The sequence below is a fragment of the Ciona robusta genome, chromosome 2 (genome assembly GCF_009617815.1).
Source record: "Ciona robusta chromosome 2, ASM961781v2".
NCBI classification, from domain to species: Eukaryota; Metazoa; Chordata; class Ascidiacea; order Phlebobranchia; family Cionidae; genus Ciona; species Ciona robusta.
The window spans coordinates 1,814,363-1,825,421 of record NC_143236.1 but is presented as its reverse complement, the minus strand read 5'-3'; the positions used below and the strand labels follow the sequence as shown (position 1 = coordinate 1,825,421).

The window sequence follows — 11,059 nt, the reverse complement described above, 5'->3', positions numbered from 1 at the left end:
GTAAAAAAGTTTTTTTAAAAGACCCGTCTTACCCCGAATCCCGTCTCGCCCCACCCTACTATATTACTAACCTCTCCACCAAAGAAGCCCAAAAGTAAATAAATATTTTCGCACCATCACGGTGTCGTTTATATAATCAGGCTAGAAAATAGAAATGGTTTAGCAGAAACGCTGTCCAGATCGGTAGCATAGTAACGCTCGCACATACTCTCCCGCTGCCCCAAAAGGGTGCAGCACAGGCTAGTAGTAGTTGCGAAAACTGCAGTAAAACTTAATGTTAGGGTAGGTTCTATTAATATCATAATAAACTTTTTAGACGATACAGGCATGTTGCAATTCGATGCTTAAAAATGTGTTACATTATCCAATAGTACATGACAAAACTTAATTAATAAATGTCAACACTGCGGGTATGAATGGTTTCATGGCTTGGGAGACTATTCTCATAAAAACAGTTATTTTTTGTTTAGGGGTTAACATTTGAGATGTTATCGGTTATGTGGGTTAGTAGTTACATTTAGCTAATCAGATAACGTAGAAGGAGAATTTTTCACTGGCACCTAGTATAAAATCAACCACTACTTTTTTGGGCAACACTGCTTGTTATCTTCTTATTTTTAGCTGAGCTGTCACTAGTTCCAATTTACATTGATTATCGGTTTCGTATTGTTAATGCAACAATGCGGAATTTCAGACGCACAAGCCAATGTAGTAGGGGTTAGGAGTGAGGGTTCAGTGGTTTTAATACAGTTTGTGTATGCATTACCGCGTTCTTGTAAATTTGTTTTTGTTTGTAAAAGCACTGCCACTGTATAATTACTAAACACATCTTTTGTTATTGTTTTTATTTTTAAGTTCGCTTCATAACCTTGAGGTGCATATTTCATGTAATTGTAGTTCATGCAATAATTATGCACACGCTAATGTATAATTATTGGTTCATGTATTTTCTCTTTTCTTGTCACTGTGGTCTATATGGTGTCATGTCAATGCAGACTCTCCTGTGGAAAACAATGTTTAACAACTTAGAAAAGATAAAATATTGTTTAAACATTACATTACGGCTTTATATTCTGCAAATGATCTACTAATTTTTATACAGTTATTTTTAGAGCTGGTTTTCTATTAGTTTATATATTGTTTGTTTGTAAGCTATATGTAAAAATGTGCTAACAAAGTTAAAAGTAATGTTGTAGTCCCCACTTCCCAAACATGAAGCGAAAAAGAAATATTTCCATCAACAAAATTCGACTTGCTTTGGTCACCATTCTCGCTGTACAGTTTCCAAACATGCTGTGCTTGCTATCTTCACAAATATCTGATGTTATTGGAGATGCTGGTGAAATAGGAGTGCAAAGTTTCAAAGACATTGATTTCACAAGTAAAAACATTGTATATTCTGAATAAAGTGTTTATATATATTTTGAATGCTTGTTTTCAGTTATACTTATGATGCAACGGCTAAAAGTTCTAAGGCCTATGCACTCAATTGTACCAAATACTACGTATAATACTTGTAAGACTTTCCAAGTGTTTTGTATTATACCTATGCTTAATGCAGTCAGATGTATTTTTACTTTGATGTGGCAATTCTTACATACAGACATCTCAGCATTAGACAATGTTGCAAGGAAAGCAATGAAAACATTGCATGATGATCTTGACCACGATGATGATGGAAATGTATCAATAACTGAAGGTGCAACGGTAAGGAAAATGTATTTATTTTAACACATGTCACATGGGGCCCTAACTTAGCTAATTGCAATTGTATTGGTTGTTCTTATTAAAACAATCCACTAGCATTTTAACATGTATTTATTTTAGCTTATTTTAGCTTAGATACATATGACCTTAGCCTAACTTATTGCCTTTTATTGGTTGTTTTTAAACAATTCCCTAAGATAGTAACATATTGACAAGCTTTCTTCTTTAATAAATTATTAATGCTCCTGCAAAAACTCCAGTAGGCTATTTAGTATTTAATATATGCTGTCATAAAATGAGTGTAAATGTTAAAACATAGCCCACCCCATACTATAGTATGTTTAGATTGCACTTAATAATATTGTAAAGTATCCCTATTGTTATGATGATGTCAGACAAGAAATAACAGATTTTGTGTGTAATTAGCAGTACAACTCTGATTCAGACTTAAGATTATAACAACCATTCTCTAAATTTAACCCCAATATACAATCTTTTGTCTCATAAATTATTCATCACCATTGGTTTTCTAAGGTACATGGAAGCAAAACCATGTTTGTTGTATTTTTAACCTAACTTGAAATAAACATTGATAGTAAGTTACAACTTGTCATGTAGATTGCTACTTGGAAAACAATATAGCCTATACAATATTTTTATTTATATCAAATGCAATTTTGTATATATAGGGTAGTAAATATCAAACCTAAATTCTTTCTTTTGCCCTTATCGGAATTTGTACAATGATAACTATCGAATAGTTTTATTTTATTACATTTTATGAATGTATTTTTTCTATTTTCTTCAGTTTATCCACCGTGAAGAGTTCAAAGGACACTCGGGCAAATCTAATCTTCCCGGCTTTGCCACAGACAAAGATGGAAGGATTACTGAACTTGAATTCTGGGAGGCTTGGGCAAAATCAACAGGTGGGAAACCCACAAGAATGCATACTGTTAACTTAAACTTATTTTTAAGTAAATACTGCATTTTAATTAAAAATTTATCCAAACAAAATTTCTATAATATACGCTCAAAGACTGTATGGTAGTTGTCGTCATTTTAAAGGCGAGTCATTTCCTGCTTTATAATAAATGCTAACAGCATTATATCCTGTGAAGTTCTGTTGACCAAATTTCCCTCCTACTTTCACTGGAAGTTCCATACCATATATAGACCCTTACCATGGCTTAATAATGGCTTTGTCTTTTGTATTGCCTGTTACCTGATTTAACTTAATAACTTTTTGGGGTCAGCTATTTCTAAACTATGTGCACTGTTGAGTGTTGTATATTATCCTGTACATATCTATGATCAATAATTATTAAGTGACCTATAAAATGAATTCTAAATCATCCATTGTGTTTGAATATGCCATGCTTTATAAACTTGAACAAAGGACTAAGACCCACCCTTGGTAATGAGAAATCCAATCCTGTGTCAATATTAGAATTTAGGTTTTCAAATGAATCTTTTACGGCACTTTGCGAGTGCAGGGTGACGTAATGTTTGACTGGAAAAACGTCCTGTGTATTCTAACACAACAACATACCTAAGTGTTAAGTCCTATCTCATAAAAAAATGCACATGCGTTGGTCACGTATTTTGCTTTCTTATATAATTTGTAACGTGGCCACCATGCCAGCTCAACAAGCTAGTTAAAGCGTTACTGAAAAACAATAGGCTGTTGCAAAGTAAAAACACCGGTGTAAGCTTACGTCATATAATTACTGCATTTTAGTTCAGTAACTGTTCTTGAGGACAACCTCATTGGTCTGTTGACCTTGTGGACTTGGACTTTATAAACAAACCATGAGTACCTGAAGCAGTGTAACATGTGGTTTATTTATAGTAACAGTGTAAAATCCCATTTAACGAAACCAATAAGCGCCATGGGCTTTTATTGCAGATAACGTAAATTGAAATTAAATTTACATTTGAGATGTAAATTGCATGATTAACCTGCGTTATGAGTGTCATGCGTGCCTCTGTGTTTGTTAGTAAACAATTTACTCATCACCGTCTGTTAGACTCTATGCATCATTGCTTTGTGTTCCACTATATTAATATTCACTATGTATATGACTGATTGACAGTCGAGACATATTATTAATCATACTACTGTACATATGTAGTGCACAATTGGACCGTAACACAGATGATGGAATGGCTTTCAGTTGATGTAGAACTTCCTCAATATGCGTTCAAATTCAAGCAATATGCGATTCCTGGTGCTGCAATGCCAATGTGAGTCTTTCAGATGTCATTTACTCATTACACTTAATTTATGGTCTCACAAAAGTATACTTTTACATTATTGCGCCACAAAGTTTTGGCTCCTTTAACCAACAGAATAAGAATGTATATACTAACTAAAGCTGTTTGTATACATTGTTTGTTGTTGTTCTTTTCATAAATACCCTACTTGTTACTTCATGGGTTTTAATTTAACAGCAAGTTTAATTTTTAATTTAGTATTTGCCACCTGTCAAACATAATATTTATTAAATATCTTATCAGCTAACAGCCAGATTTAAAAAATCAATATTATATCAATATATTTTGATAGCTATGAGTAATCTGTATTATAATCTTCTCTCATAATCAATAATCATTTCATTTATATGTTTATATTAGTAGTAAGTGCTACAGGCTTGGAGGCTATTTGTTAAATATATCATCTAAGACCTAATTATTGGTATTGGACAATATTACAATAGCTATCTTGTAAAAAAAGATTTTTTTGTTTTTAAAACTTCTATCATTTTTAGAAAAGCCATTATATACATATTATATTTCATTTTAGGCATTTTACTTGGTAATAACTTATATTCTCCTACTAGGTTTGGGTAAAATAATTCACATATGCCTGGCAACAGCAAGGCTAGCATGTATAGTTGTTACTTAAGTAATGTGATGTAGTTTTGTTTCAAATTTAAGCGATACACATTTATGTGTCAGCTCTCCTCTCTCATTCTTAACAAATTTTCCCACATATTTTTGCGGACAAAGCACTCCTGGTGTTACACTGAGGAATTTTTATTTAAACCTTTCCACGCCTTCTTTCCTTCCCAGCTTAGCTAGTAACAGCTCAATCGTTTTGTCGCTGGTAGACGGAATAAAAGAGCACCGACTTAAGATTTGGTTAAAAGCAATGGAAGTGGTTCTGTGTGGATACACAAGTTGTAAGTGCATGAACCCGTACACACTTTGCATTCCAATTGACCATCATACCACATCAAATGAAGCCATAACAATATGTTCCACATTACCCAGATCCACCCACTGAAAGTTTACCTTGGTTTAGAAAATATTTTTATTGTTAGCAACAACCCAAGGCATTATCACACACAATTATACAACCACAGTTTTTCAGCTTGCTAAACTTTCTTAATTCTTTCCTTCTATCCTATCTGCTCTCTCCTGTGTCAACATTCATTAAATCATTCTCTCCCACCCATTTCGATTGATCCCATCTGCCACATTATGTAGCGTTGGCTCTTTACTCCTTAACAGCATTCTGGACCACCTGATTTTCTACCACACACCAATAAAGAACTAACCCGGCCGTTTTCCTTCCTTTTCAGCTTTACAGGTTGGCCTCGCTTGAAGTCGTTTATACTGACCAAGAGCCACAGGCAAAAACTTAAAATTCGAGCTACCGAGGCAATATTATTTGGACCCCCGCCATGTAAGATTGTCGTGTAGCTGTACCCAGTTTCAACTTCCTGTAGATTTCTCTTGATTTGGCTTGACGTGTTCTTAGTTTAACTGGCTGCTGTGGTTAAAATCAGTTCATATTATTTTATGTTTGATGTGATATTCTAGCAATGTTTACCAGCTGCCACCAATAATGCACAGATTTAATTTACCTCACTTGGACCAGCACTACTGATTAAATAGAATTTTTGCAAATTGTAAAAATTTCTCAAAAAAAGTTTCAAAAAGGTTTTATAATTTTAACTAGTTTTGGTATCAAATTTTGTTGCCCAGTATAAAAAAAATTAATGAACAATAGCCTATATAACAATGTGTAAAAGTTCCTTTTATCAGAAACAATGTGTGGCCCTTTAGACTTAGTGCAATGCTTGTATAGAGGCAGGAAATAGGCAAATGATTGTTTTATAAGCATTCATTATACTTCTCTTCTTTATGTTAAAGCACTTAGTCACCATGGTAGTAGATGATGGTTCATCATGGTGTAGTAGTGCATATGAACATTGATTTGAGAGCTTCATTGTTTACCAATTATCCAATCCACGCCTGTGGGCATTTAGACTCTTTAAATCGTATGCAACTCCTTAATTACAAAAGTTCATATCAGTCCTCTAATTAGGGCATAGCTTCTTTCCATACACAATAATTCTTATAATATGCTGCTTCTTTCTGGCCTTTACACCTCTTTAATTCTTTCACTCAGGATCAAATTTTAGTTTTCCGACACCAATTGCACATTTTTTTATTTAGCCTCAGTAGTCACTACACTATTTGGAATGCAAGTGTGTATGGTCTGTTATCTCATTTTAAACACTCTTTTTATGTTGTAACAAAATATTGGTTAAGTGACTAACATACTCAGTGTTAAACTTTACTCCAAAAGTGAGATGAAGCAGTTTATCATAGGCTCATTTCGTAACTGCAAGTATAAATTCTTTATTTAAATTCCACTAATTCAATTACAACATATTTGTCTTGTCTACCCCATGAAACATTGATTTAAATTTTAATAACTATTTTAGATTTAAACATGCTGTCTTTCTAGCGAAGTCCAGCCTAATGAAAGACATTCTGGTTTCTGTTTCCCTTATCCTTGCTCTTGGAGGGATTGCTTTTGGGATTCATGTTCATCGGAATGCGACTCACACTGTTTCACTGATGCAGAGCAAGATGAACAACCTCCAGAGGGAGCTTGCTAAACTTGATGAAGAAGATGAGGAAGGTGTTTGGTGAGAGAACCTCTTTAATTTTTGCTTATTTTTTTCTATATTATCCAAACCTACTAATTAGACAAAATTGGTATTTTGTCCACCCATAGTATTGTATTTACTTTGAGAGTTCAGCCTCATATCCCAATCCACACTTTTTAGGATGAAAGATCTGGAATCAACCGAATCTCAATCCTCTGCTCCTATACGAAGAGACTCTGATGTAAATATTTGTTTTTTTAAAGGAATAAATAATTGTGTGAATGTCCATAAATGCTTCTTGGTGTCTGAGGCTCTTTTGTCTGAATTATTGTAGGGCTTAATCATTCGATATGGGTGAGGCACACCATGTGACCAGCAATTTAGGTCTACCCATTCTCTAGTAGGGTTTGTTTATAAAACAGTCAGTTATTTCTTCGAAACCTAGTCTTTTTCAAGACGTATTTATCAACTGTACTATATTCGTACACATGACTTACACAGGGCACCGTATCAAATGCTTCGCTCGTATCATCAGCAAGTGGACAAACCAAGTTGATGGAAGTTCTTGATGAACTTGCTGATGTAAAACAAGCTCTTGAACAAGCAGAAGAGAGATTGAAGCTCAATGATAAACACTGGTCACCACCAACTAGATTGCTCACTTGTTTGAAGGTAAGCAAGTTTATATTTTGCATGTGGTGTTTTGAAATGGTTTTAGTTTTTTTTTTTGTAGATTACCTGATTTGACCACTTTTTAACCTGTGTGTTTTTGTCATCTTATTTTATGCAGTGGAGAAATATGATTAAATTTTGATGAAAAACTGATAGTATAATGTATTTACAGACCACATACCAAGTCGAGATGAAACTACATGAAGTGAAACGTCATACTGCGCATAAGAAGGTAGAGCAAGCCAAGGCACAGGTCAGTGGTAGAAACTATTTATATGGCTTTAAACTTTATTTAAATTGTGATGGTCTGTATTGATTTTGTGCATCCCTAATTTTAATAATCGTTCAATTCTGTTTTTCAGTTTCAAAAAATGAAGAAAAAAGTTTCGATTTTCAGTTCTGTTCAATTCATTCACAGTCGGCAAGTCGATAGTTTTGATTTGGAAGTTCAAGCTGCAAAGTGAGTTTAAACCGCTTTAATCTAAATTTGTGTGTTTGACAGTTTACTATAAAATTCTGTGTTTACTGTAAAAAAAATTGTGTATTGTAACACACTGGGAATACACAGTAAAAGTTGACACTTTTCTGTAATAACATTGGAATATTAACAAATGTTTATCATTTTACATTAAATACATTCTTCCAGAGATGCTCTTCGTGAGATTCAGCGAGACTCTCATGAGCATCGGAAGCGGTGGATGGAGCTCGAGACGATCCTTCGATGCAAATTCTCATCTTCCCCAACTCGTCATCTACCTGTTGGAACAAAACTCGATGAAGCACGAAAGTTGTCCAAAACGACAGATGTTTCGGAATCTGGTGTTTCCATGACAACCAGCACTGAACTAGACAGAAACTCAAATGGTAAATATATTTCCAAGAAATACATTTTGTTCGAAAAGTACAAGTTTAAAAAATTCTTAAGGATGTTTTGTGCTAACTGTCTACCTAGATTGTTTTTATAATTTTCTATCTATTTTGCACCTTAATCATTCTATTCAACACTTAATATCATTCAAAATTCCTCATCAATTTTCCTTTCAGTCACTTCATCATCAAACAGATCTTCTTATGAAGATTTAGAAAGTGCATCCACTTACAAAGGTATGCATGTCTGTTCTACTCATCATTTATTTTAATATTTATTGTATGCGTCAAGTGTTCCTTTGGCCATTGTAAGTTGGATGGTTAAAACTGGTATAACATGGCATACCACTCCAGTTTTAGCTTAAAGTTGTTCGATAGTAAAAGGCTAATAAATACTCTTAAATAGAATTGATTGAAAAAATAGGAACAGTACTGTATTTAAGGAATAATTTTTTTGCATAAAAGTTATCATAAATTTTATTGAAAACCACATTTCTTTTGGCAGTAAGATTTTGTTGGGTGTTTTGTTTACAAATATATCATAGTGCTACACCTATTAATACAACATATTCTTCCTATTCCACAGATGCTTCATCCTTTGCAACAACAGGGAAATTGATGCACAGAAAGCAACAGGAGTCTTGCCCAGCTCTTGGTGATTTAAGTGGTGACCTGAAAACGAAAAAGCAAAATGAAGCAGTGTATGTTAAACCTGCACACTGTTGGCTTAACGAGCATGAAAACTTAATTATTTATTTAAAGAAAAATAGTTCGAATCCATGAGTTACTTTATATAATTCACTATGTGTTAATTATAATTTACATGTAGTCAGTACATTTCTAAACTCAGTAATTATTTTTAATCATAACAAACACAGATATTTTGTTAATTAAACCAATATCCACACAAATTTAAAATGGCATGTGATAAAAAGTAATCCCAGTTACATACCACCCATAATGGCATGATGACCTGATATAATTTCAATTTGATTTGTTGCATGAATGTTTTGTTTCTATAGACTGAGAGCGAGACGACCGGTATCCCTACATTACGGTCCAACGATCGAACACAAACTAACGAACAATAGGTCTGCATTGTATAATGTGATTTAATAATATTAAAGTTCAAATTTAGTATGTTCAATAGTTAGTATTTTTTAATTAGGAAACTATAATTCTAATTGTTGCTTGTTGCATGAAAAATCTATTTTCAATTCAAATGGATTGACATGTTATTATTTTTTTATGTTGTATTGGGTGAACTAAATTTTATTATTAACTTTATTATAAATTTTATTACAAACTTTATTATTAACCTTTTCACTGGTAGACATCAATGGTTTTTATCAGAATATAATAAAAACAATATTTGCTTCAGAAATAGGTCTGCATCGATGGTGAACATGAAAACCTCTCTGGCGACCAAACCAGTTGTAAATGTCACTACAATCGCAGAGGAAGCCTCACCTGAGATACCAAAGTCTACTCTGCAACAGGAAGGCTATCATACGCTGCCGAAAAAGCGCAAATCGCCGATGTAAGTTACAAAACTCAGATTGTATATCTTGTTTCTGCTTGTGTTAACAAAGAGATTATAATTTTAAGTTTATATCCTTTTCTTTACATTTTATTTGTTTGTTGGTGGAATTTTATATAATAATTTCATAAGTAACAAATACTCTTTCACTTTCTTAAAACTAATTAGTCTTCTAATCGTTGATTTTGTCAAACATCAGGTTCATGAGAAAAAAGGATTCTGTAGCCTCGGCTATGACACCGGAGTCTTACAAAAAGCGAGTTGAACCCCCCGTTCGAACGCCATCGTTGGGCCCGGCTGACACTAAAGTTAGGAAGGCAGAGAGCACTCATTCTTTACCAGAGTTAAATGGCAAAGCAGAAGAGATTTCCCACACAAATGCTACCAATGGCAATCTTGACACTAAAATAAGCAAAAGCAAGCGATTTGGAACTTTGTTTAAACGCAAAAAGAAGGCTGAGAAAACGTGACTACGTTTTAATATTATTGAGAAACAGTGCGCATGATGTTTCGAAGCAGTCACATCTGCATTTTAACTTCATTCTTTCCGGGTTATGCAATTGCCCTTAGCCATAAACTGCTGTAACTTGTGTAGATTTTACGTAGTGAAATATCTTCCATGCAATTGAATGGTAATTGAAATCGCTCGTAATTCTGCTAGACATCTGCTGTAGCTGCTTTAAGTCTAACAGTGCTATTTCCCTACCTTAGTGGGCAAGTATAGAAGTACATATAATACAATACATTATTGAGTTAGAGTTACTTTACAGTATTTCTTACTTTGTTTTTGATTTTTCACAAAATATTCTACATTCTGATTACTTGTATGTAATATATTCTTGAGAATAGTTTTGTTGGCTTGTCAAATATTTAGAGTTACTTTCGAAAAAAATAATTAAATTTGTTGGAGACATTTACTTGGTTGATAATCATGTGATCAATTTCAAGAGGTATTGGCACTGGGCACATATGGTAACTTTAGTAATGCTTGTGGATCACTTTTTTGGGTAACACAAAACTCTCAAGCTTGGGAGGACCTTTGGGAATTTAAGGTATGTCTTTCGTGGACATTTTAGGCGGGAAAATGTTAGTTTTACACAGGTATTATCACTGTTGGAGGTTTTCAGTAACCAACATTAACAAGTCATATATGTACAAGTCTGTTTGGATTTATGTGTTAATATAGTCAGTATACAACTCAGTGGTCACTAATGGGTTGTCCTAATTATCAGCCATACATAAAAAAATCCAAAAAAGTAATCATTTACAAAGTAACATACATGGTAACTCGCAAGCTGACAGGGGGTGTAAAACCCGTGTGATAAAGACTGTCGTTTACCGGCCACGCGAGGATAAAGTAAGTTAC

The 11,059-nt window shown here is 33.7% G+C and overlaps 1 protein-coding gene across 3 annotated transcripts; it reads left to right on the top strand.

Moving 5' to 3' along the window:
• Window positions 1–1,081: 1,081 nt before the first annotated feature.
• LOC149739900 (stromal interaction molecule homolog) lies at window positions 1,082–10,610 on the top strand. Of its 3 annotated transcripts, none has more exons than XM_089872102.1 (16): window positions 1,082–1,381; window positions 1,604–1,707; window positions 2,516–2,636; window positions 3,843–3,954; window positions 5,295–5,398; window positions 6,470–6,653; window positions 6,795–6,855; window positions 7,116–7,286; window positions 7,459–7,539; window positions 7,649–7,746; window positions 7,933–8,150; window positions 8,331–8,390; window positions 8,740–8,854; window positions 9,176–9,244; window positions 9,535–9,693; window positions 9,893–10,610. In XM_089872102.1, exons 1-16 carry the CDS (start codon window positions 1,213–1,215, stop codon window positions 10,161–10,163), a joined length of 2,097 nt encoding a protein of 698 aa, XP_089728228.1. In that variant the 5' UTR covers window positions 1,082–1,212; the 3' UTR covers window positions 10,164–10,610. The 3 variants fall into 3 exon arrangements, with proteins under 3 accessions (XP_089728228.1, XP_089728227.1, XP_089728229.1); XM_089872101.1 differs by lacking the exon at window positions 5,295–5,398 and adding an exon at window positions 4,783–4,892; XM_089872103.1 differs by lacking the exons at window positions 5,295–5,398; window positions 9,176–9,244 and adding an exon at window positions 4,783–4,892.
• Window positions 10,611–11,059: the final 449 nt, after the last annotated feature.